Genomic DNA, 27,180 nt, shown 5'->3' on the forward strand with positions numbered 1-27,180 from the left:
CGCCTCCATCCTCCTCCGATTTGACACACTGAACTCTGTCTGAGAAGTAGTTGGTGAACCAGGCGAGGCAGTCATTTGAGAAACTAAGTCTGCCGATAAGAATGTGGTGATTGACAGAGTCGAAAGCCTTGGCCAGGTCGATGAATACAGCTGTACATTATTGTCTCTTATGGATGGCCGTAATTATATCGTTTAGGAGCTTGAGCGTGGCTGAGGTGCACCCATGACCAGCTCGGAAACCAGATTGCATAGTGGAGAAGGTACGGTGGGATTCGAAATGGTCAGTGATCTGTTTGTTAACTTGGCTTTTGAAGACCTTAGAAATGTAGGGTAGGATAGATATAGGTATGTAGCAGTTTGGGTCTAGAGTGTCTCCCCCTTTGAAGAGGGGGATGACTGTGGCAGCTTTTCAATCTTTGGGGATCTCAGACGATACGAAAGAGAGGCTGAACAGGCTAGTAATAGGGGTTGCAACAATTTCGGCTGATAATTTTAGAACGAGAGAGTCCAGAATGTCTAGCCCGGCTGATTTGTAGGGGTCCAGATTTGGCATCTCTTTCAATACATCAGCTATCTGGATTTGGGTGAAACTTGGGCAAGTTGCTGTGGGGGGTGCAGGGCAGCTGACCGGGGAAGTGGTAGGCAGGTGGAAAGCATGGCCAGCCGTAGACAAATGCTTATTGAAATTCTCAATTATCGGTAGTGACAGTGTTTCCTAGCCTCAGTGCAGTGGCAGCTGGGAGCAGGTGCTCTTATTCTCCATGGACTTTACAGTGTCCCAGAACTTTTGGGAGTTTGTGCTACAGGATGCAAATTTCTGTTTGAAAAATCTAGCCTTTGCTTTCCTAACTGCCTGTGTATATTGGTTCCTAACTTCCCTGAAAAGTTTCATATCGCGGGGGCTATTCGATGCTAATGCAGTACGCCACAGGACGTTTTTGTGCTGGTCAAGAAGAATCAGGTCTGGAGTGAACCAAGGGCTATATCTGTTCCTGGTTCTATTTTTTTTTTAATGAGGCATGTTTATTTAAGATGGTGAGGAAAGCACTTTTAAAGAACAACCAGGCATCCTCTACTGACGGAATGAGGTCAATATCCTTCCAGGATACCCGGGCCAGGTCCATTTAGAAAGGCCTGCTTGCTGAAGTGTTTTAGGGAGCGTTTGACAGTGATGAGGGGTGGTTGTTTGACCGCAGACCCATTACGGATGCAGGCAATGAGGCAGTGATCGCTGAGATCCTGGTTGAAAACAGCAGAGGTGTATTTGGAGGGCAGGTTGGTTAGGATGATATTTATGAGGGTGCTCTTGTTTACGGATTTGAGGTTGTACCTGGTAGGTTCATTGATAATTTACCATTGGTGTCAAATCCAACTCAAAAGTAAAATGTGCACGAGCAAGATGAAACATAGTTGTGAGAGCAAACGTTGAGTTAAGAGAGAAAAAATGTGGTAGAGTGAGCAGAGGACGGTTCCAGCGTGTGCACAGGTCAGTTGAGCGCAATTTAAACCTGAGAGCTTTTGCTCACTGGATCACAGGTGCACGTCATCTTGCGCCGGTTAGACTTTTGAAACTGGAACTGACACCATATTTAACATGCGGTTTCCTTAGTAAAGTGTTGTGTGCGCCCCTTAGCATGTACGTTTGGGGATTTTCTCTTTGGGATATTTGGTGTGATTGTTTTTTTTTTATATACAGTGCCTTGCGAAAGTATTCGGCCCCCTTGAACTTTGCGACCTTTTGCCACATTGCAGGCTTCAAACATAAAGATATAAAACTGTATTTTTTTGTGAAGAATCAACAACAAGTGGGACACAATCATGAAGTGGAACGACATTTATTATTATATTTATTTCAAACTTTTTTAACAAATCAAAAACTGAAAAATTGGGCGTGCAAAATTATTCAGCCCCTTTACTTTCAGTGCAGGAAACTCTCCCCAGAAGTTCAGTGAGGATCTCTGAATGATCCAATTTTGACCTAAATGACTAATGATGATAAATACAATCCACCTGTGTGTAATCAAGTCTCTGTATAAATGCACTTGCACTGTGATAGTCTCAGAGGTCCGTTAAAAGCGCAGAGAGCATCATGAAGAACAAGGAACACACCAGGCAGGTCCGAGATACTGTTGTGAAGAAGTTTAAAGCCGGATTTGGATACAAAAAGATTTCCCAAGCTTTAAACATCCCAAGGAGCACTGTGCAAGCGATAATATTGAAATGGAAGGAGTATCAGACCACTGCAAATCTACCAAGACCTGGCCGTCCCTCTAAACTTTCAGCTCATACAAGGAGAAGACTGATCAGAGATGCAGCCAAGAGGCCCATGATCACTCTGGATGAACTGCAGAGATCTACAGCTGAGGTGGGAGACTCTGTCCATAGGACAACAATCAGTCGTATATTGCACAAATCTGGCCTTTATGGAAGAGTGGCAAGAAGAAAGCCATTTCTTAAAGATATCCATAAAAAGTGTCGTTTAAAGTTTGCCACAAGCCACCTGGGAGAGACACCAAACATGTGGAAGAAGGTGCTCTGGTCAGATGAAACCAAAATTGAACTTTTTGGCAACAATGCAAAACGTTATGTTTGGCGTAAAAGCAACACAGCTGAACACACCATCCCCACTGTCAAACATGGTGGTGGCAGCATCATGGTTTGGGCCTGCTTTTCTTCAGCAGGGACAGGGAAGATGGTTAAAATTGATGGGAAGATGGATGGAGCCAAATACAGGACCATTCTGGAAGAAAACCTGATGGAGTCTGCAAAAGACCTGAGACTGGGACAGAGATTTGTCTTCCAACAAGACAATGATCCAAAACATAAAGCAAAATCTACAATGGAATGGTTAAAAAATAAACATATCCAGGTGTTAGAATGGCCAAGTCAAAGTCCAGACCTGAATCCAATCGAGAATCTGTGGAAAGAACTGAAAACTGCTGTTCACAAATGCTCTCCATCCAACCTCACTGAGCTCGAGCTGTTTTGCAAGGAGGAATGGGAAAAAATGTCAGTCTCTCGATGTGCAAAACTGATAGAGAAATACCCCAAGCGACTTACAGCTGTAATCGCAGCAAAAGGTGGCGCTACAAAGTATTAACTTAAGGGGGCTGAATAATTTTGCACGCCCAATTTTTCAGTTTTTGATTTGTTAAAAAAGTTTGAAATATCCAATAAATGTCGTTCCACTTCATGATTGTGTCCCACTTGTTGTTGATTCTTCACAAAAAGATACAGTTTTATATGTTTATGTTTGAAGCCTGAAATGTGGCAAAAGGTCGCAAAGTTCAAGGGGGCCGAATACTTTCGCAAGGCACTGTACCTGCGCTATGTTTTTGTAGATAAGTCGTGTTTTGCAAGCTTCCAGCTAATGCTTGCATTGTTTGTGTGTATGCAGTGCATGCTACCTCGGGTTTAGTGTGGTTATCATTAGCATATTTGTAATAAGCAATAAGGTAATTATCGTTGCTATATACTCAGTATGTCTATCAGCAAGGTATATATATTGTTTTTACATTACCGCTGCAATGTATAGCCTTAAATTGTACTGTTGAATTACAGGGCACAATTGACAAGTTTCTCGAGGTTTGTGTATGTGCACTTTGATTTACAGCCTTGTAAAGGTGCCTTCTGTCATGACCTGACCATAGAGAGCCCTTGTTTCTCTATGGTGTAGTAGGTCAGGGTGTGTCTAGGGGTTATTCTTGTTTATAATTTCTATGTTGTCTTCTAGTTTATATTTTACATGTTGGTGTTTTGTATGATTCCCAATTAGAGGCAGCTGGTAATCGTTGTCTCTAATTGGGGATCATATTTAAGTAGACATTTTTCCTACCTGTGTTTGTGGGGTATTGTTTTGTGTATTGTGCATGTAGCACCACGTAGTCACGTTTCATTGTTTGTTTATTGATTTCTTGTTTTTGCTTGAAGTTTCACCTTGAAATAAATATGTGGAACTCAACATCCGCTGCACCTTGGTCCCGTTCTTACGACAACCGTGACACCTTAGATCAGACAAGATCTGAGAGAGGGCCGTACATTTTAAGTGCCTAACCCTTCTATTTCTCTGTCTGGCTATGTATATATTCCTGCTGTGTGAATATCCAACTGTTTGCATATATGGAAATCAGTCAATTGAAATAAATAAATTAGGCACTAATCTATGGATTATACATGACTGGGAATACAGATATGCATCAGTTGGTCACAGATACCTTAAAGGAAAAGTAGGGGCATGGATCAAAAATCAAATCAAATCAAATTGTATTTGTCACATACACATGGTTAGCATGCATGGATCAGAAAACCAGTCAGTATCTGGTGTGACCAGGCTGTTGATTGTGGCCTGTGCCAAGTTGCTGGATATTGGTGGGAACTGGAATGCTGTCGTACACCGTTACCTGTACCGTTGAAACCGGAATTCATCCGTGAAGAGAACACTTCTCCAGGGACCCAGTGGCCATTGAAGGTGAGCATTTGCCCACTGAAGCCAGTGTTCAATGCCGAACTGCAGTCAGGTTAATACCCTGGTGAGGATGACAAGCACGCAGATGAGCTTCCCTGAGGCTGTTTCTGACAGTTTGTGCAGAAATTCTTCGGTTGTGCAAACCCGATTTTATCAGCTGTCCAGGTGGCTGGTCTCAGACGATCCTGCAGGTGAAGAAGCCGAATGTGGAGGTCTTGGGCTGGCGTGGTTACCCGTGGTCTGTGGTTATGAGCCCAGTTGGACGTACTGCCAAATTCTGTAAAATGAGGTCGGAGGTGGCGTATGGTAGAGAAATGACAATTTAATTATCTGGCAACAGCTCTGGTAAAAATTCCTGGATTGGAAATTATGCAGATAATTACATTGATAGAACCCAAAATCTATTTGCAACATTAAAGCTGATCCACCCCCTCCATCCCCTATTACAACATAGTCATTTTTTTTCAAAGTTGCCAAAATGCCATTTGTGGGTTCAATTATTTTTGTGATTTGACCTGGGCTGATAGGTTCTATAGGAACAGAGACCAATGACCAATATGTGGTGCTCTTTGTTTCTGCATTTTATTCATGACAAATGTACAGTTGAGGGGTGGATCCACTTATATCAGTGAATTTGTCACAACCTAACCATTACGAAACTTCTGTTCGATCAAATAAGCCTCACATTGCAAATTAGCAATTCCATTTTTATTGACCAAGTTTGACTCTCATTGACCTCCATACAAAAATGAGTAAGTGAAACTTCTCGCTTCACCTCTTTCCCTCTGACGCTATTCACTCTGAACTTTAACCTTTGACCTCCCACCTTGAACTTTGAGCCTGAGTCAATTCAACGTGCCTCAATATTTTTTGAATGCTGAAGATGTAAATATAACGTATAGACTGTATGTCCTTCATTTCTGTCTGATCTGATTTCATGTTACATCAATAAAGATTACTAGAGGGGCTATGTCATGAACCCTCAAAGTTCCATAATGGGGTGAAAATGGGAAACCAGTCTAATTAATGGCAGTAGAAACATAGCTGATGCATTTCCTGCTTTTACTTATGCAGGAAAACAAAAGTTAGGGGTGATGTATCAGAAATTGTGTAATGGCATTATACTACCATAAGTACAATTTAAGGGCTCCCGAGTGGTGTAGCTGTCTAAGGCACTACATCTCAGTGCAAAGGTGTCACTGTAGTCTCTGGTTTGAATCCAGGCTGCATCACATCTGGCTGTGATTGGGAGTCCCATAGAGCGCCATTGTAAACAAGAAGTTGTTCTTAACTGACTTGCCTAATTAAATAAAGGTCAAAATAATACAACTTGGGTTTAACACAAATGTTCTGGATAAATAGCCTCTAAAATATATGTAAACAAACCATACATTTCTGATTTTGTTTTCTTAGAAAGCTCTGAGTGCTATTATATGATACAATATCAGTACTTGTTGAATTTACAACTTGTCTAAGTCCTTTCATCAACTGATTGTTTGAATAGAATGTTGCCATATTGGCAGTTAATTAGAAAAATGTATTGAATCAATCCTCTAAAACTGGCGAGCTAGTTAACACGCATACAGTGCAGATAAATTCTTCACTTTCATTGTTTTACAAAATATGTTATCACAGCACTGGCTAACCATGGATGATCAACTCCCTGACCAACATCAACATGACTGACCTTTGCATCATCATAAGAAGGTTCATGTCCACTGCAATGTTCTAATTCCTAATTCTATGGTTACGCCTTCGTGAATATGAATTTGGTATTGTTGTGTTTATATTTTTCCAGGTCTTCCATTGCAGCATGTTCAGTCTGCTACCCAACTGCTTCCAACAATTGAATGAAACTGTCACTGACAGAGTGGGTGGCTGAGTGTTGGTATTGCAGTACTCTAGCACTACTTCAATAGAGAATAACATATGGGGCTTTGAGATTTGTCTTCAGAGCATTGGTTGCCAACCCTGCAGGCTTTTGTTCTTGATCTAAAATACATGTTGAAAATCATGAGACTTGATGATTCAATACAATTGTTTTAATACTGCTGGACTGGAACAAAAGCCTGCATACAGTGAACAGTAGCCAGCCCTCCAATGCTAGGTTTGGCGAATACTGCCTTACCGTACTGTAGTGAAGCTGCTTGCAAGAAATTCTAACCAAATTTCCTAGGTTTATTACAGTACCTTGTGTGTTTTTGTCTATTCCAGGACGTGATCTCAATGCGGTACCGGAGTCCTACTTTGGGGAGACGACGGTGATCTACAGTGGAGAGGTGATCATAACCACCCCCAGACACTAGGGAGAGCATAGGTGGCCTGTCCTATGGGGTCATGGGTCCTTTGTCCATATGGGGAGCAGCCTGGGGAAGTAGGTGACATGAGGTAGCCAGGGTTGTACTCTTCCTCCCAGTTCCTGGTTCTTTCAGCTGTGACATGGGACTGGCAGCGTCTGCAGGTGTACCGGTGTCACCGATTGGCAAGCTGGCAACAACATGAAGGTCCGGGAAACACGAGGAGGATCATCTGTAGACAACACTTGAATAAAAAGCAATGTTGTCCACAGCTGGGTTTGTGTATGCTAATTATAACACTTTGGGTGTCAAGATTTCAACCCCTCATAACGGAAGTCAATAACTTGTGAAGTCTGTTCTGATTCTGTGAAGAACAAACCTTGTGTTTACTGTTATGACAAAGGGGGAAGTCTGACAAATACCAATGCCTTGTTTAGGCCCACTTTATTAGTTACACCTTGCTGCAGGGTACAGATTTTTGGCAGGACATGTGCACCTGCTACTACCCTCTCACAGTATATCGGACACACACACACACTATTGGATTTTACGTCCCTAGTACTTGTCGCCTTTAACTGTCTTAACAGCTTCTGTCTCATAGACTTGCTTTGCTAAATCGACTAAGCTTTCAAAGAAAACAATGCTCCTCCAGCTAACCGAGAGTTTGGCAGTGTATAGTGTCTTTATTAGGCTACATAAACTCTGCCAAAATGTAATAGTGATTTCTCCCCCCAATTTATTTTATTGACCTTGTCACCCTTCCAAGGACAGCATTTCTAAACTACTCAGAGTAACTACTAGAACACGCGCGCACACACACACACACACCTGGGGAAACATTCCCTGAGGGAAGTCATCAATCTGTTTAATGGGCTTCTCTGGGAAAGTTCCTTTCCTCCCTCAGGCACTCGCTTCTCCGCCCTCCCTCCATCCCGCCACCATCCATCCATTCTCTTTTATTTCATGCTTCCCATCTGTATCTGCTTTAGTTCATCTGCTAAGTTACTACTAACTACCGCGTGTATGAGCTTCCCCTACTAGCCTATGTGGTTACAATATTTTTCCATTGCACGTTTGGAAAACGAGAACAAATATTGTTACAGCGGATTGAAGTCTTCGACAGCTAGATGAACTTCTCGGTAATTGAGGCCACTTTGTCTCAATTGTCTGTGTCTTCAAATTGCCTGCCAGTAATGCACTTGAAACGCCAAACGGACTCCCCCTGCACTGTAGCACTGTGCAGATGTGAGTTGAAGCTGAGAGGCGGCAGCGTCTTGACGTCAGGACTGGACGGGACGCCCCCTACGGAGGCGGACTGCAGCGAGTTGGATCTCCACACCATGGGCACAGCACAGCACCGCCGGATAACTGTCAACGTGTTGCGCGCCTATATTAATAAAGACCGCATCGCCTATATTAATAAATACCGCATGAGCCGCGGCGAGAGAAGGGAGATCAAGAATTGAGACGCACATAGTGAGTGTTCTCATATTTTATATTTTTATGTGTATATTTCTTTCTTGCTGTTGGTTCTTTCTCACGAACTTGGTGGACCTGTTTTAAATTTAGAATGGAAGGACTACAGGCATTGACAAGTTGATTAGTTGGACCCGGTGAGCGTGCCAAAGTTCGCGCTTCAAGTGCTCAATATTCACTCTCCATGGGTAGGTAAGCTTTACAGTCAGCGTTTTGTATCAAACGGATTATTTACACATTTGTTATTGAAGATTGATTTGATATACACCTGTTCTCTTCGTGGGAATATAGCCTAGGTTTATCTCTGAATATGATAGTGGCATTGCTCAAAAGTGTGAATTAAATTAGCCTGTGACCATTTTTATTAGAATATTATTTTATGATTGAGGACTACTTTGTTTATTTAAAATCTGAATATCCTAACCTAAGGTTATACATATTTTGCGTTTAGTAAATGTTACAATTCTTTAAAAACACCGTTCAGTTAGTAGAGAGAGTTTATTTATGAAAACAAATATTTTGGAAGTATTAGAATGAGAATCATTTAAAGAGATTTGACAGTAATATCTTTAGGACTATATGATATCTAAGAAATCAAGTGGATGATTAGAATTGTGTTAAGCTGTCCAGCGCCACTTTTTAGGACAAACACAAGCCATCATTGGCACTTGCAATTGGGCTCTCATTTATTTATGTTACAATTACATTGAACATAATTAAATTCATTTATGTTTTATTATTGTTATTATTATTAATATGTCTGTAGGTATCGGGAATATCGCATATCTCTCTTGAAAACAGGGATAGGCCTATGGGCCTGTGTATTTCTTACAGCCAATTTCAGGACGAGCGACAACAGCAATGATAAATATACTTATTTCGAGAAAAGGAAACGAAAATGACCAGAAACATGATAACACTTAAATGCGTATATGATCATCCCAACAACCCAGAATGTTTAGAGTATAGAATACATCGGGGTTTCGTCTCTGCAAGATGCAGCAAATTGAGTAAATTACTGGAGTGGGCAATTATAGACAATTTGGCCCCGCACATAAAGGACTCTTGCCAAAACAATTTGTGCTAAATGAAGCAATCCAACAAATTTTATTTGAAGGGCGTTTCATTTATACACCCTTTTGTCTAAGTCAGGGTGCACCCCAGGATAAAACTCTGGTTTCAAATTATTTAATTAAGATAGGGGAACATTTAAGGATATAGCCAATATAATATTTTCCTAAACTTATCTCAATTGGCTAGGTTGGCAATTAAATGAGCATGCAATGTATTAATATGAAAATCAGAATATTCATAACAATACGTTTATTCATAGTAATTATTCATAATAATAATACATTTTTGCAACAAGAAAATACTCTATTAGGTTTCTACGTTATTCTTTCTAATGAGACAAACGGTAATTCCAAACGCATATGGTCTCTCGAATTGTCTCCAATATATTTTCGTTTAGCGAGTTCAAGGTCAACACAGGCTGTCCATTTCTGAAGAGATTTTTTTATCTCAGTTCCTGACTCCATGAACCATCTTTCGAGGGGGATTTAATTAACATGTTCATGTTATCTTGTCATAATCTTCGGTCAATTGAATTTAAATCAAACTAAATAGCGTACGTCCAATTCTTCTTCTGCGTGCTTTGACTTGACTTATTTAGGCATGTTCCGATTCTAAATCAATGGCTGGTCAAAATCTACTTTTCTAGGATTCTGTTTCTCGTTTCTCTGTGACTTGCAATTAATTACCATGAATTCCAAAAGTATGTCTTCCACTTAGTAAAATGGTATTCACTTTCATTTCACCCAAGGTTGTTTATGGCGTTACTTGAAGATGAAATCACGGACAAGGATTTCATGTCCATCTGTTTTTCAATATCGACATTGAAGCGAAACCTCGCATTGCCGACTTGTGTGATAGCTTATGAAATAGCGTGGGAAAAGAAAACAGTGAAATTGGGAGAAATAGCCTTGCTTCCTTTAGGGCATGTGTTTTCTTATTCAACCCCTACATATGTCCAAACTGAGGTGTCTGGCCTGTATGAAAAGGCTTTTCAATGTAAGTAATCTCTGTTGTGTCGCTCCATTTCTCTTCCTGACCTTAGACAGAGGGGATCACATAGCAGGCGTTAGCTGGGCGTTGAAGGTGCGAACCAGAGGTACAGGACAGGGGCCTTTAGCTAATGATACGAGTGGCAGCGGGGATAATCCATTCTGTGCAATCTGTCAATTGCACCTCCCTCACCGTCCCACTAAAATTAGATTATTACACCTAAAACAGAGCTCTTGGAATCCGCTCCGTGTGGAATATCACGCTGGTTGCAGCGGGAGCAGGCAGGAATGCCGTTGGGGAATACAGGGCGGTGTACATAGCGTTTCTCTTCTCCTCTTCCCGGGTCTCTATGCCCCGTGTTGTGTTTCGGACGGGCTAAGGACAATTGGAAATTAACAAATGCGTTACTTGTCAGCTGTGATAAACATGCCCAAACAGGTGTCAGGTTCAGTTTCACAGTGGGACAGTGGTAGGACGTGTAATTAATCAGATAGACTGTATTTAGAGGTCATTAGTGCTTGTCGGAGGCTTAAAACACGGGATGCATATTGTTATGGGCTCTTGAAAGAAGTAATCCACTGTGGACCAGTGTTGTTTGAGCTGAACATAGACCTATACTTCTTAGCCTAGGCCTACTATGTTCTTTGCACGTCCTCGTGCTATTTTACTAAGTCACTCACTGTCTTTCCTCCTTTTGCTATAGCTACTTAGCCAGTCTAATGTACGTGTATCAGACAACAATATGAAATACAGCACCACAACTACATTATTTCATAACACACTGTTTACAAAGCACGCTATCTCCTCTGCCTTCATATTGCATGTTGAATTCCGTGCTATTGTTGAGATCTGTGCTGTTCGGCTGTGGCTGAACAGTGCTCTACACTGCTACCCATGACGAGGAATTTTAAAACGTGTGAGGAAGGCCAAATCCAGCTCATCTGCTCCCGATACACAGCCCCAAAAGACACAGATTTAGACCGCAGAGTGGAACGGTGGCAAAGGGAGCTGACAGGTAACAGAAGGCATCACCCTCTTTTCACACTTCAACCCATGACCCCTCTTAATAACGTCATATTCTCCCGTTATTAGCCATTCTCCCTTCACCCTTTCTAGTACTACTTGAACCCCCTCTTATCTTATTCTCATTTATATATCCAGGCTGTGATTGGGAGTACCATAGGGCAGCGCACAGTTGGCCCAGCGTCGTCCGGGTTTGGCCAGTGTGGTCCGTAATTGTGAATAAGAATTTGTTCTTAATTGACTTGCCTAGTTAAATACAGGTTAAATAAAATAAACAAATAAAATAAATGTCACAGTCTTACTCTTGTATCGTCCTATTTTTCCCTATTTTCTTCACCTTCTTACCCGTTTCTTACTCCCCTCTTACCACCCTATAAAATTAATGATATCTCCGTCTGAGCGCCCGCATACACGCTGTGTCTTACGCCACTTCTTTTAACCCCGTTGCCACCCTCGTATGCCCCTTTTACAACACTGGTATCCAGTCTTATCCCTCTCTTAACGCCCCTAGTATCTTATCTTTCGAACCCCAAAACACCCCCTTCCTACATGTTGAGAGAATACACAGTAGGATAGCATTTTAACTACTGGCGGCAGCAGTGGGATTTTACCGAGCAGACTGTTCGACCCCAAAGCGCTACTTTTTAAACTCCTCACACCTAAATCCGACGGAATGAAAGATTATACAAAGCGTCTTAGAGTAGATTGCTACAGGAGGCTTATTGTGAGAACATGAGCAGAAGGCTCTCCTGTTAGCTAGCTCCCACCATGTTAGACTATGCTGTAAACATGGCCCAGGTTGTCATCAAGTATTTTTCCAGACCTTCTCAAGCCAAACATAGCTGGTCCCACTGACTGCTGCGCTTAAAGACCATGCACAGCCTACTGCCTCCCTCCAGAGATATTATTGACCTCACTTAAACACTATTTGCTTGTGTAAGCTTTTTGAATAGTTAGATCATAGGTATCAAAACCTTTTTGACAAATGGTTTTAATACTTAGGTATGTACAGGCCTTTACAAAGTACACCCCTTGACCTTTTCCACATTTTGTTGTGTTAAAGCCTGAACTTAAAATTGATTACATTTCAGTTTTGTGTCACTGGCCTGCACACAATACCCCATAATTTCAAAGTGGAATTATGTTTTTAGACATTTCTACAAATCAAAAACAAACTGCCAGCTGAAATGTCTTGAATCAATAAGTATTCAACCCCTTTGTTATGGTAAGCCTAGATATGTTCAGGAGTAAAAAAAAAGTCACATAATAAGTTGCATGAACTCTGTGTGCAATAATAGTGTTTAACATGATTTGTGAATGACTGGCTCAACTCTGTACCCCACACATACAATTATCTGCAAGGTCCGTCAGTCGAGCAGTGAATTTCAAACCCAGATTCAACCACAACGACCGGGAAGGTTTTCCAATGCCTCGCAAAGAACCTATTGGTAGATGGGTAAAAAAATAGTAGACATTGAGTATCCCTTTAAGCATGGTGAAGTTATTAGTGACACAATGGATGGTGTATCACTACGAAGAAACAGGCGTCCTTCCTAACTCAGTTACCAGAGAGGGAGGTAACAGGGATTTCACTAGGGGGCCAATGGTGACTTTAAAACAGTTACAGAGTTTAATGGCTGTGATAGGAGATAACTGAGGATGGATCAACAACGGTGTAGTTCTACACAATACTAACCTAAATGACAGAGTGAATAGACGGAAGCCCGAACAAAATGTAAATATTCCAAATCATGCATGTTTGCAATAAGGCACTAAAGTAAAACTGCAAAAAAATGTGGGAAAGAAATGTACTTTATGTCCTGAATACAAAGCGTTATGTTTGGGGCAAATCCAACACAACACATCACTGAGTACCACTCTTCATAGTTTCAAGCATGGTGGTGGCTGCATCATGTTATGACTATGCTTGTTATCGGCAAGGACTAGGGAGTTGTTTTATAGAGCAAAGTACAGGAACAATCCTAGAGGAAAGCCTGATTAAGTCTGCTTTCCAACAGACAGGGGAGACAAATTCACCTTTCAGCAGGACAATAACCTAAAACACAAGGCCAAATATAGTTTCTTACCAAGACGACATTGAATGTTCCTGAGTGGCCTAATAGTTTTGACTTAAATCGGCATGACAATCTATGGCAAGACTTGAAAATGGCTGCCTAGCAATGATCAACAATCAACTTGACAGAGCTTGCGTCACAATCATTTAGAGAAGGATTGGACCAAGGTGTAGCATGGTAAGTGTACATCTTTCTTTATTTGATGAACAACAAAATATAAACAAACATAACATTTTGTAGCGCTAACACAGCAACTATACAAAAAACAAGATGCCACAACTAAAGGTGGAAAAAAAGGTTGCCTAAGTATGATCCCCAATCAGAGACAACGATAGACAGCTGCCTCTGATTGGGAACCATACCCGGTCAACAAAGAAATAGAAAAACTAGAATGCCCACCCAAATCACACCCCGACCTAACCAAATAGAGAAATAAAAAGGCTCTCTAAGGTCAGGGCGTGACAGCTTGAAGAATTTTAAAAGAATAATATGCAAATATTGTACAATCCAGGTGTGCAAAGCTCTTAGAGACTTACCGAGAAAGACTCCCAGCTGTAAATTCTGCCGAAGGTGATTTTAACATGTATTGACTCAGGGGTGTGAATACTTATGTAAATAAGATATTTCTGTATTTAATTGTCAATAAATTTGCTCACATTTCTAAATACATGTTTTCACTTTTTCATCATGGGTATTGTTTGTAGATTGGTGAGAGAATTGTATTTTATTTTATCCGTTTTGAATTCAGGCTGTAACACAAAACAATGTTGATAGTGTTCTATGTCCATGATTGCTTCATATTCACTCTGGAACACTGTTATTCCTGTGATTCTCCATTAAAGGTTATTGTAGTGGATGGATATGTATGTTGTCCAGCATGTGGGATATGAGTGTTCTTCCTCTCTTCTATTTGTCTTTAAAACTAAAGGGGGTCAATGACATAGAAATGCCACTCATCCACCATGTTCTTCTGGCATGCCAGGCGTGTGAATTTATGGAAAGCGGCAGAGGAAAACCGTAGAAACAGTATCCGGTGGTTGGGTGACATCCCTGGTGCGAGACTGGCGATCTGGTTTCGGAGCAGAGGGGGGTGAGGGGGTCTGCATTTGGCCTGGGGGGACGGTTGGGGGTGAGTAGCACTTTAAAGAGCACTGTGATCTTCTCTGAAGAGCTTCCATCTATCATGTAGTTTGTAATGGGGGCTTCAGTATGTTTCATTAGCGACGAGGTAATGTGCCCGAGACAAGTGCAACTCACGCCATGGGGAATGGCAAACAACCCCCTCGCCGCTATGGCCTGTATCCTTAGCCCTCTTACCCCTTTTATCCCTCTTTCCCCCCTTACCCACCAACCACATCTAGTCTGAATTTCAGACATCCCCCATCACCACACAACCCCCCTTCCACAAATTCCCCTAACCCTCACTTTACTCTCATTATATACATGTGTTTCCCAAACTGTGGGTCGGAACCCGCGGTGGGATTACATTTTTTGTGCATTTATTTTTTGGGAAATACTTATTCAGTGTAAACTTAAACAACTAAAACCAAATTGAAAGTATGTAGAAGCAATAATGGACCTATCTAAAAATAAACTCCTCTAATCTTTGAGAATTTACAATCAGCAAAATAAAAGCTAGGCAGTCAGGTACCCATTGATTATGTTATAATGTTTGAGCATAATAACACTGTACTAGCCATCTCAAAATGACTAGAATTGCAGTAAATTAGCTTTAAAACTACAGCATTTTCTGTCCACTGCCAAGATTATATTTTTGATTTATTCTTTGATTTATTATTTGGTCAACCCTTATGGTGGGTCTCGACTCAAAAGTCACCTCAATTGGTGGGTCACGAACCAACAAAGTTTGGGAACCCCTGTTATATACCATCACACCCCCCCCCCCCGCCCTGACTATACATCACCTACCAGACCCCCCCCCCCTCCCCTCCAGCGAAACTCTGACGCCGTTATGAAACCTGAGACTCAATTTATCAGTCGATCAATTAATGAGGCTCAGCTTTTAGTGGGACGTCTGGGTTCCCAGCTGGATATGTTGCAACACGTGTGGAATGCTCAGGGGGCGCACACCGGACCCCCGGAATGCGGTGCGGCGGGACAGGGGCCGCAGTCGGACCGCTCATCACCTCAGCCGCCGGGCCTTGGCGTTTCCAATAATGACACTTGAAACATACGCCTGATACGCCTCATCTGCCCGATTTCACAGAGCTAGGTTGGGACGGACCACTTTTTGGGCACGGAGGAATCATAACTCATTTTGGGGGGGTCAGTTGAGTAATATAGGTTGTTTTAGTTGCCGACTCTCATTGTAACCCCCCCTAGACCCACTTATAGTGCTGTGGTCCTAAGGGAAGCCTCAAGTTTCCGGCTGTGGTCTAATTGAGTGGGATGACTAGCCCTGGGAGGCTCCCAACTCTTCTCCTCTCCTCTCTCCTCTCCTATGGGGTTGGTTTATACAGGCCTGCTGACTGTGCTGTCAGTGTCAAACGCTTGTTAGGACATCATCAATCTAGACGCAGTTAGAGATATTCCCAGAACAGAACGAAGGGGGCAGGTGATAGAGAGAGAGAGAAAGAGAGAGAGAAAGAGAGGGGACAGAAAGGGTAGAGAAGGAGGGAAGGGGGAGAGGGAATAAGAGAGAGGAGAAAGATACTCTAAAGAAAGAGAGAGAATGAGAGAAAGGGAGGATAGAAGGAAAGAGAGAAGCACTGCACAGTAGACAGAGAAAGAAAAGAGGAGGAAGAAAGAAAGAAAGAAAGAAAGAAAGAAAGAAAGAAAGAAAGAAAGAAAGAAAGAAAGAAAGAAAGAGGAGGGCCTGAAGAAGAGATGGATCCTAACAATGTGCCTCTTCATAAGTCGTTTGGTGTGAAGCGAAGTGTTGGGTGGGATCCTTTCTCGCTTTCCCTCAACTCATCCGTGTGAGCTCATATAAAACTGCAACGTTTCTTGTCGTAGATCATGTTGTCAGGAAAAGTCGACGCATTGTTCGCACATGTCTGCAGGCGTAAATGAAGTAACCTTCTCTGGTATCAGTATCAATTCCTGACAGACGAACACATTTAGCACATCACCAGCCGTCTTACGAGGGGGAAAAAAATCCGTTCACACCGTGGACGTACATAAGTGTGTTTGTCTTCTCCCAGGAAGTGGCTGTACAGGGGCTTTAAGCCGAACACACATTTCTCGCATTCTCTTCTATAAATCTTTCCCCTTCGTCTTCCACTCCCGACTTTCTTTCTCACATCCTCTCTCTCTCTCTCTCTTCTTCCATTTCTATCCACACATTGGGTTCTCCAAAACTCGGGTTGTTGCCCATGTGTGTTGAGTAGAGCGGAGTGGAGCAGAGCGGCGGTAGAAGAATTTGAAAGGAGGACCATAAAGATGATGGATGCCGCCCAGCTTGTGTTTTCAGACCCAGCTGTTTTTTGTCATCCTGGACAGACCCGCTAGTTTCCTATACGCTCTCATCCATACATTCATCCACTCTTTATAAGCTTTCATCCATACAGTAATCTAAAACTCACTGAAAGAGGCCTGGTTAAGGGAGAAGATAGATTTGGCTGGATTATATGAGAGTTAAATGTTCAAGGTGGTGGTGCGAACTGGTGTTTTCAGTAAAGGGACAGGTGGTCTTTCTACCTCAGAAGGCCCCTCCCTTTGGCTCCAACCACAAGTCATATAAATCCATCAGTATATTTTCCTTTTATGATTTCACTGTCGCTTTATCCCCTAAAATATTTTATTTTATCATTTTCTCCACAGGCTCGATGACATGATGTTCCTGCCCGTCTCCCCTCCCCCCTCCTTTTCCCTCTCTTTTCTCCTACTAGTCCTCACTTTTCTCCCTCTTTCCCTCCTTTCCCGTTCACTCTCTCACTCCCCTCTGAGCTGGACTTCTCCCCATGACCCCTGCTACCACCTGGATGGGCGTCCGCGACACTGCCTGTCGGAATTCATCAATGCCGCCTACGGTGTCCCAGTCAGTGCCGCCAACTCCCTCCGAGGACCTCCTGACCAAAATGCTGTTAACGTCAGCTCCGTCACGGACCTCCACAACCCCTACAACCTGACCTGCTGGACAGCCCAGGTGGGAGGCACCGACGGCGGGGACTGGGTTCTCACCCTCCCCCTGGGCCGGCGCTTTGAGGTCACTTACATCAGCCTGCAGTTCTGCCAGCAGGGGGAGCCGTCGGATCCGGTCTCCGTCTCTTTGCTCAAGTCCATGGATCACGGGCGCACCTGGAGGCCAATGCAGCATTACTCCAGCGACTGCCCCGGGAGTTTTGGGCTCCAGGCCCAGACGGTGGCCCAGACCAGGCACCAGGAGACAGAGCCTCTGTGCTCGGATCCCCGGCCCCTGCAGAGGCACCGGGGAGGCATGGTTCTGGCCTTCTCCACCCTGGATGGAAGGCCCTCCTCTCCAGACTTTGACTACAGCCCCACCCTGCAGGACTGGGTGACGGCCACGGACATACGGGTGGTCTTCCACCAGGTGACCCAGTCCCAGCCGACTAAGTTGGAAAGTTCGGAGGATAGGGGGGTGGGTGTGGGATTGGGAGCAGATGCTGGGGTTCTGAGGTGGAGGGTGGGGTCGAAGAATAAAGCTGTGGTTGGTCAGGTGAATGGGGACAACAATGCTTGGGGGTATGTGGAGAAGGAGATGAAAAAGACAGAAAAACGAGGGAGAAGCAGAGGAGAGAAAATGGACAAATCCTGGCGGAGGGGTCACAACAAAGGGTCGGGAGGTCAGGGAGAGGATGGACACAATGTGACCCGGAAGGATTTAGAACGAGACACTCAGGCAATGGACACCTCCAAGAGAGGGAATGGTAAAGGAAAAGGGCGTGGCCGCAAAAGGGAGGGGGGCCACCATTGGAGTCCGTGCCAGGAAGGTGGCGTCTGTGATTGGACAATTGAGGGGCAAGGGAAGGACAACAAGGGGCGGGAATTGAGGAGGAGGAGAAACAACAATCGGAATCTCCAGCTAGTTCCTCCCTCCCCATTGATCTCCGCCCCCCCTGTCCGGCCCCCCCTGGCCCTCTCGGACCTGCAGGTGGGGGGCAGGTGTAAGTGTAACGGGCATGCCTCACGGTGTCGTCATGACGACGCGGACCGGGTGGTGTGTGTGTGTGAGCACCACACAGCGGGGGCAGACTGCGACGTATGTGAGGACTTCTACTACGACAGGCCCTGGCAACGAGCCACGCCCAGTCAGCCACACCCGTGCGTCTGTGAGTCACACCCCCCCATTACTGTGTGTGTGTGTGTTTGTGCATCTGCGTGTGTGCGTGCATGTCTGTATGTGTGAGTGAGTGCATATTGGATCATGAATGTAAACTTTACTAGCTTTCACTGAAATTCATTCCCTCCCCTCCTCCCACCTCCCCTTCCCCTCCTCTCTCCTACCCCCAGCGTGTGAGTGTAACGGCCACTCCTCTAAGTGTCGGTTCAGCATGGAGGTGTTCCAGCAGTCGGGCCGGCGCAGCGGGGGGGTATGTCTGAAGTGTCGGCATCACACAGCGGGACGCCACTGCCAGTACTGCCAGAATGGACACACCCGTGACCACGGCAAGCTACCTAACCACCACAAGGCTTGCCAATGTCAGTCAGAGAGAGGGAGCGAGAGAGAGAGAGTGTGTGTGTGTGTGTGTGTGTGTGTGTGTGTGCGTGCGTGCGTGCAAGCATTAAAGTTGTGTCTGTATCAGGTCGTTCTGACCAGCTGTGTATCTTATCCATGCAGAGATGTATGTGTGTGTCCAAGTGTGTGTGCATATGCGTCTGTTAGTATATCTGTTTCTCTTTGTGTATCTGCCAGTCTACGGGGTTTGTCTACATGTGTCTGTGCACCTGCCCCACAGTGTTTATGAGGTGGTTACATTGTGACAGAGAACAGTTATTCCTGTTAGGGTTACAAATATTCCCCTTTGTGCTTGACTGGATCCAGTGTCCATGTTGTTACCACTGGCTGGAATCCACTCTGCCATTTGACCTTTGACTGGTCACATGTCCCAAGTGACTGTGACACTCTGGCATGCTCATTGGGCGGTTGACCTAAGTTCTAATATAACCACTGTTAATGGTGTGTGGTTCGGTCATGCACACGACACATGCAGGTGTGTGTCTGTGTGAGTGATTGACTGTGTGTGTTTGAGCAATATTGGAGAACTTGAATGGGATATTTTAGCCTGGATGTTAGTCGGTTTCAGGTCTAGCCAACTCCTTATGGAGTGATTCCTCACGAAACCAGGACAAGAATGATTTCACAAAATGTAATCCATAGAATGGTCCTTTGGGGAAAGGCTTGTTGACTTATATTTGACATTTGTATCTAAAAGCACGATTGAGACAGAGTTATTCAACATTGGCATATTTATGACATTTTGGCCATGCCCAGGCCTCCTTTAAGACTACAGAATGTTTCATTCGTAGATGCTACAAAGCAACAACAACAAAACATGTCATATAGGCTTTACAGCTTGCTTTGTAATATAAGTAGTATTTTGATTTCAAGAAGAAAAAAAAATTACATTAATTTTGGAATATTGAAAAATATGAACATGAATATTGAAAAATATGAACATGAATATTGAAAATATACCATTTTAGATTTGACAAATTCCTCAATATATTATTGAACATAATATTATATACGGGCATATCAAAGTTCCAGAGTGGGTGGGGATCTCTGCTACTTTTAGAGGAACGATCCAATTTGTAAGCATAACCAACAGAGTGAATGTGAAAATGGATTCAAAATGGTCAGGATGTGCAATGATACAAGTAAAAAGAGGGCTGTGATTGGTTACATTGACTACTATGCCAATTTCTCTGAATAAAATGGGCCATAACTAACACTAGCAGAGATCTCAGTCTGGAACTTTGATAAGCCCTTAGAGTATATTATGTTCAACAATACACCATAATATTAATACAATTAATTAAGCTACATTCTTAAAATCAATCCCATATATTATGTTCTTTTTTAAAAAAAGGCTTCAAATTCTCTAGAACGGCCAATATTAAAAACAGTCAAATGCTTCTCAAAGATGCCCTCTGGTGGTCAAACTAGCACTAACTAGCATTAATGCAACAATGTCTGACACTTTAATGACGTGCCATAGAATTCTGCGGCAGCCTGCAACCTGTGCTACAGTACGACGCAACTTTTAAAGGAAGAACCACTGTAGATTGGAAAATGTGCCAAGTCAAAACATTTGTTTTTTCAATATTCATGTTTATCTTTTCAATATTGAAATGAATACGTTTTTTCTTGAAACCAAAATACTACTAATATTACAGAACAAGTGGTAAAGCTTAATTTGAAACAATGTTCTGCTTTGTAGCACCTACAGATGAAACATTATGGAGTCTTAAAGGAGGCCTGGGTAAGGCCAAAATGCCATAGATATACAACTGAAATGTGTCTTCTGCTCCGTTCTCAAACCTCCCCAGATTTCTCAATTATGCTTTTAGATACAAATGTTAAATATACAGTATGTCAACGAGCCTTCCTCAACAGGACCATTCTATAGATTACATTTAGCGAAAATCCCCCAAATCATGTCATTCTTTTGTCTTGATTTTGTATGGAAACGCTCTATGGTATTGTCATGCCAAGTTGGGTGTTACAAGGAGTTGAGAAGGGAGAAGAAACAGACTGGCACCCAAGCTATAGACATTTATAGGCTACAGTATAGCTAGCTAACTTATGTCAGTTACCTTAGTGCTATTTATGTGTCATAATATTATTTGATGTAATAATCAATGATCGATAAATCAATCATGTTTATTTGATCAATGTTCAGGTCAAGTCAGCCTTTTTCCAAATCTAGTGATTTAAACCTTAGTGACTTGCCTGCAAAGCTAATTATTTAAAGGTGTTTGGAGTAGCTGTAAGGGTTTGTTTAAATTACTTTACTGGAGGAAAAACAGACCTACTAAAGAACGGCTTCCTCTTTGTCTGTGCCCTTTGGATAACCCCAACACACACACACTCTCTCTCTCTCTCTCTCTCTCTCTCTCTCTCTCTCTCTCTCTCTCTCTCTCTCTCTCTCTCTCTCTCTCTCTCTCTCTCTCTCTCTCTCTCTCTCTCTCTCTCTCTCTCTCTCTCTCTCTCTCTCTCTCTCTCTCTCTCTCTCTCTCTCTCTCTCTCAATTTCAAGGCTTGATTAGCATGAAAGGAGACAATGTTACCAATTATGCAATGCTGTCTAGTTTTTCTGTTGCATTAGCATTCATCTATTTCTTTCTCTCCTCCCATCCTTCAATCCTCTTCTCTGTCTCTCTCAGCGTGTCAGTGTCATCCTATGGGTGCTGTGGGTCGCTGGTGTAACCAGACATCAGGACAGTGTTTGTGTCGGGATGGGGTAACGGGTTTGAAGTGCAACCGCTGCGCCCTTGGCTACAAACAGGGGCGCTCGCCCCTCCGGCCCTGCATCCGTAAGTCAACTGTACCTACCTACTCTGTCTGGAAACTGGCCTCCATGTAGGGCCAGACAATACGATTCTAATGGTTATTCATGAAAGAATGTGATTATCCTGGAGCTTTGGAACCAAAATGGCACACATTTTACTGCATAGTCTTTGGTTTATGTGGACAGGCCAACTAAGCCCAACTACAGACTTTCATAGTCACTTGAGTCTCACTCCCTTGGGGTTTTGGTTTCCAATAGGAAATTAATCTCATTGTAACTCGTGATGTGAAACTCAATGGCCCTTTATCTGCCTCTCTCTCTCTCTCTCTCTCTCTCTCTCTCTCTCTCTCTCTCTCAACCTAATTTGTTTTTTGAAAACCTAATTTAAGTCTTTATCAAACCTGTATAAAATGAGCCATCCTCGGCTATCAAATATCTATACTAATTTGTCCAAATCACCCTGGATCCTCCCTCCTCTGATTTCCAACAATGTTAGTTTTACAGTTTCCACAACAGTGCTAATGTAGGGAGCCCTTACGGCCTCTATGAACAGGCCTTGTCTCTCACTGATCCTAGATCAGCTCGGCTGGGATTTTAAACACTTTATCCTCTACACTCCTGCAGTCGTAGCTTTGCTTTTTTGAACAGCGAGCGTTAATCCATGTGTGTTTCTGCGTCTAATCGCGGGAGTGCCGACAACCACACATGGATTGGCCCGGGCGGCGACACTTTCTAAGCCCTAATCAGGTGACATGGGTCTGGGTTTCGCACCTGTCGCGCATCCCTCAAAACGCCCCCCACTCCAGACTCATAACTCTTCCGGTGAAAGGAGTGAGTGAAAGAAAACCTTGTTTGTTTTTACTACTGAACCCATCTTATGGCTATCTATAGCCTCTCTCTCTTCTCTCTTCTCTCTCTCTCCCCCCGTCTCTCTTCATGTCTCTCTCTCTCTCTCTCTCTCTCTCTCACTCTCTCTCTCTCTCTCTCTCTTTCTCTCTCTCTCTCTCTCTCTCTCTCTCTCTCTCTCTCTCTCTCTCTCCTCCCTCCCCTCGTCCAGCAAAAGCCAGCCGCTCACTGGCTAAAAACAAAGTTAGCGGTGATGATTTGAGACCTCAGCCACAGGAAGCTAACTCGCCCTTAAAGCTAAAGTCATCGTCGGAAAAGGAGCCAGGTGTATAATTAGTAGGTTGCTGATCTGGGTTTTGTGGTGGCCACACCAGTTGTCTGAACAGATAGGCTAGGACATGTATTGAGGTCACACACACACACACACACACACACACACACACACACACACACACACACACACACACACACACACACACACACACACACACACACACACACACACACACACACACACACACACACACACACATATGCAGGCACACACACACACACACACACACATATGCAGACACACACACAGATGTATGCACACACACAAATCTCATTGCACGTCTTGAGTATGTGAGCATACGCACGCATGTGCACGTGAATGCTCCAACCCCCAATAGGATTAATCCCAACTCCAGTTCAGAACTAACTCTAACTCTGGGCCCTCCTACCCCAGTCTGCTTGGATGGGGTGTAGGGTATCATTGACTGTCCCAGTTGTGTCAGAGAGGACAGGGACACAGGACGCAGTGAGGGCCAGGGTAATATATAGTGGGCCCCAAAGCCACACACACGTACTTAAAGCCAGGATAATATATGGATAGCCCAGGTGTACATGCGGTAGGCTGACACTACTAGGGTCATGAAGGTGACATTAGATAGACAGACAACCAGAGAGACAGACCTGTGGTATGACTGAAATAAACTCTGAAAAAAACATTTTGCATCACTGTGAGTGAGTGCGAGTGAGTGTGTGTGTGTGTGTGTGTGTGTGTGTGTGTGTGTGTGTGTGTGTGTGTGTGTGTGTGTGTGTGTGTGTGTGTGTGTGTGTGTGTGTGTGTGTGTGTGTGTGTGTGTGTGTGTGTGTGTGGGAGGGGGGGGGGGGGGGGGGGGGGGGGGGGGCTAGTCACAGAGGTGGATTTCTGACTCTTTGAGGACCACACACCAACTCCTCCAGACACATACTCATCCTCCACATGGGAATTCCACACACACACCGACAGGCATTCACGCATAGCACACATATTCAAATTCTCTCCCATGCAACACACACACACACACACACACACACACAACCTGTCACTTACAGTGCACAAAGACATGTCTGTATAAGTAGGGTCAAGCTAAAAGGCATTGTATTCACACCCTGTCCCTGTCTATTCTCAACTTTCACCTCTATATGACATACAACCTGTGTTTGTTTTTATCTGTAGGAGTCCAGGAGGAAGCAAGCCCCACCACACCTGTGTACCAACCCCAGTACAGTGTAGGTGAGTTTGGGTTGAGAATGAAAACACGGTTGCAAGTCTCAACACAATCTACTATATTGAACTGTAATATTGGGCCGCAATTTCAGTGGTTCCCCCCAACGCTGGACCTGGGGAGTTACAGGCTTTTGTTTCAGCCCAGCACTTTCACACCTAGATAAAATAAATGCTGATCAGCGACGGATTAACTGATTTCAAGTGTTTTCGAACAGAATAACTGTAACTCTTCTGGACTAGAGTTGGTGACTGATAACTTTCCAATTAGATACATACTGTACCCTGTGTGAGTCTCAGCTGTAATGGTCTACTGGGTTGGTAGCTGTCTAGCTCCCTCTAGTGGTAGTAGGGGGATATTTCACCTGCTGCTGGACTCCAGAGAGGCATCTGTTAGACATAAGATACTGTGATGACAAATAGAAGCAGGGCATATTGTAATTAGTGGTACAGACATGTGTCGCAGTGAGATGCTCTCTCTCATTCAATACATTCCCTCCCTCTCCTCCTCGTTCTCTTGTTCCCCCTCAACCTCCCCTCCCTCTCTCTCTCTCTCTCTCTCAGATGAGGAGTGTGTATCGTATTGCCAGCCATCGCTGGTTAAATTGAGGATGAACCTGGAGACGTACTGTCTAAAGGACTTTGGTAAGAACTGTAAGGTACAATGACTTTGGCATGGCTGCAGAATACAATGCAAAAATACAAAATTCAAGCAATTCTCCCCCCCCCCCCCCCCCCCCCCCCCCCAGTCCTGAAGCTACAGGTCAGAGGGATGGAGCGTTCAGGCCCCTGGTGGCAGTTCTCGGTCTGGATCCAGACCGTGTTCCGTACGGGTTCTTCCTCCCGCGTTCGCAAGGGCCCCCAGGCACTGTGGGTTCCCGACCGCGACCTGGGCTGCAGCTGCCCCGCCCTCCAGGTGGGCCGCACCTTCCTGCTGATTGGGGCCGAAGGGGGGAGGCGGAACTGGGGCCCCGAGGAGCGACGGCTGGTCGCCGATAGATCCACACTGGCTCTCCAGTGGAGGGAGCACTGGAATCCCAAACTGAGAGGGTTCAGGGGGCAGGACAAGAGGGGCCGCTGCCCCCCAAAATTGCCCGGGGGTGGGGACCCCCATGGGGGCCACTCGAAGCACCATCACTCAGAGTACACCCCACCTCACCTTGTGACAGAGAAAGAGACAGAGGTCAAGGTGCACCCACACAAACATTCACATTCACACACACCCTCAGACTCTGTGAAGGACATGGAAGAGGAGGCAGAGAACTCTGTGGCGTTGGACACAAACACTCATACACAGTCCTCATCACACCACAGACCTGGACCTTCACAATCCCAGGAAGAGCAACAGGAACAGACTCCATCCACCTCCACACCCAGTCTCGTATGTTCAACCCAGACCCCTGTCTGAAATGTAGGAGGAAGAAGAGAGAGAAAGAAGAAGGGACAAAGAAAGGAAGTAATATTGTCAAATAGATGGGCTATATCCCTTTGCCGTTCTTCTCATAAGGAGAGGGGGGTGAGTGATGAATGGAGAAGGGAGAGAGGGAGCAAGTGGTCTCTGTCAGACTGTGTAAGCACTGGGTGTCCAATGTCCAGAGAAACGGAGGGATGATCAGTTGTTCCCGACATCTTTCCCTTCAACTTCCAATGAGGAGATGAGAGGGAGCAGGTTGGTCATCTGTTCAGAAATCAAACTTCCAGGTGCTTGAGCTAAAAACAGAGTCATGAAGAAAAGGACTCAAACGTTGCCATTACAATGTTTTTCTACTGAATCGGCTTAGTATTGTTGAGAGTGAATGAACACTGTAAAAGTGGAAATAGGTGTTTTTATTGAATTACATAAAGTCAAATGTTTTCTTGAAAAACTATCTGAATCGTATTTATGCTTAGAAACGTTTAGGAATATTTAAAGGCAAGAATAGATCCAGGGTGCTTTGGGATGGATCACGATTGCAATAAATGTATAGTAAACTGACATACATATATTTATTTATGTCAATACAGTATGGGCAATATGTGTCCCAAAGTATACACTACTACTAATAATACTTGATTCAACTTTTCATTACTAAAATAATCTCAAAGCGCTTGAAAAAGCAAAACAAACAAGAATCAAATTATACGGATATATGATTGAGTAGGTTTGAAGGCGTCTCACCGACGCCTCGCCACCACGCCTGTCAGACTATGACTTCTCCATAGCCGTAGACTCTATAACACTCTACCTCACAAAATGACCTCAGAGATGAAAATAAAGGTGTTTTTCATGTAATATAGTACTGTACAAATACTGTCTACAACTGACTGTCCTACTTTGTGCTTGTTACACCACTTCGGTTGAGAGTTCCCTTCAGTGGTAGATACACAACATCGGGTCAAGTGACACAACCTTATGTTCACGGAGGCACGGTTCCCATGGGTTGAGCGATGAAACCATAGTCTAAGAAACTGACACCAACGAACTGCCATTTAGAGGAACGTTGAGTCGCTCTAAGATAGAATATGACTCTCAGATAGAGCATGAATCCTACCACAGACGTTTAGAACTAGAGATATACATCTAAAAAAGCATTGGTCAAATGTGATGTCATGCATTCTGTTTTGGTCTGGAAAATACGTATAGCACCCCAGCCCTGGGAAAACGGTGAGGAGGGGTGAGGAGGGGAAAGGGTGAGGAGGGGTGAGGAGGGGAAACGGTGAGGGGGGGTGAGGAGGGGAAGGGAGGAGGGGAAAGGGTGAGGAGGGGAAAGTGGTTGAAGGGGTGAGGAGGGGAAGGGGTGAGGGGTATGAGTGAGGAGGGGAGGGAGTAAGAGTGAGGGGTGAGACCTATGAAGGAGCTCCCAATTGTCAGTTGTCATGTTGTTCTTATAGCTTTGTATGGTTGACTGATTGGCCCATGTTGTGATGTAGCCTGTGATTGGTTGGCCCATGTTGTGATGTAGCCTGTGATTGGTTGGCCCATGTTGTGA

General features: G+C 44.0%; 1 protein-coding gene across 3 annotated transcripts; it reads left to right on the forward strand.

Moving 5' to 3' along the window:
• The first annotated feature begins 8,099 nt into the window (after positions 1 to 8,099).
• Positions 8,100 to 26,870, forward strand: LOC110500584 (netrin-1). Of its 3 annotated transcripts, none has more exons than XM_036957984.1 (8): positions 8,100 to 8,238; positions 8,332 to 8,430; positions 17,184 to 18,652; positions 18,834 to 19,022; positions 21,710 to 21,859; positions 24,164 to 24,220; positions 24,776 to 24,856; positions 24,961 to 26,870. In XM_036957984.1, the coding sequence occupies exons 2-8, from the start codon at positions 8,423 to 8,425 to the stop codon at positions 25,617 to 25,619; spliced, it is 2,613 nt and encodes an 870-aa protein (XP_036813879.1). In that variant the 5' UTR covers positions 8,100 to 8,238; positions 8,332 to 8,422; the 3' UTR covers positions 25,620 to 26,870. The 3 variants fall into 3 exon arrangements, with proteins under 3 accessions (XP_036813879.1, XP_036813880.1, XP_036813881.1); XM_036957985.1 differs by having other exon boundaries at positions 8,332 to 8,426; XM_036957986.1 differs by lacking the exon at positions 8,332 to 8,430.
• The last annotated feature ends 310 nt before the right edge of the window (positions 26,871 to 27,180 follow it).

This window comes from Oncorhynchus mykiss, chromosome 21, assembly GCF_013265735.2.
Source record: "Oncorhynchus mykiss isolate Arlee chromosome 21, USDA_OmykA_1.1, whole genome shotgun sequence".
Classification (NCBI taxonomy): Eukaryota; Metazoa; Chordata; class Actinopteri; order Salmoniformes; family Salmonidae; genus Oncorhynchus; species Oncorhynchus mykiss.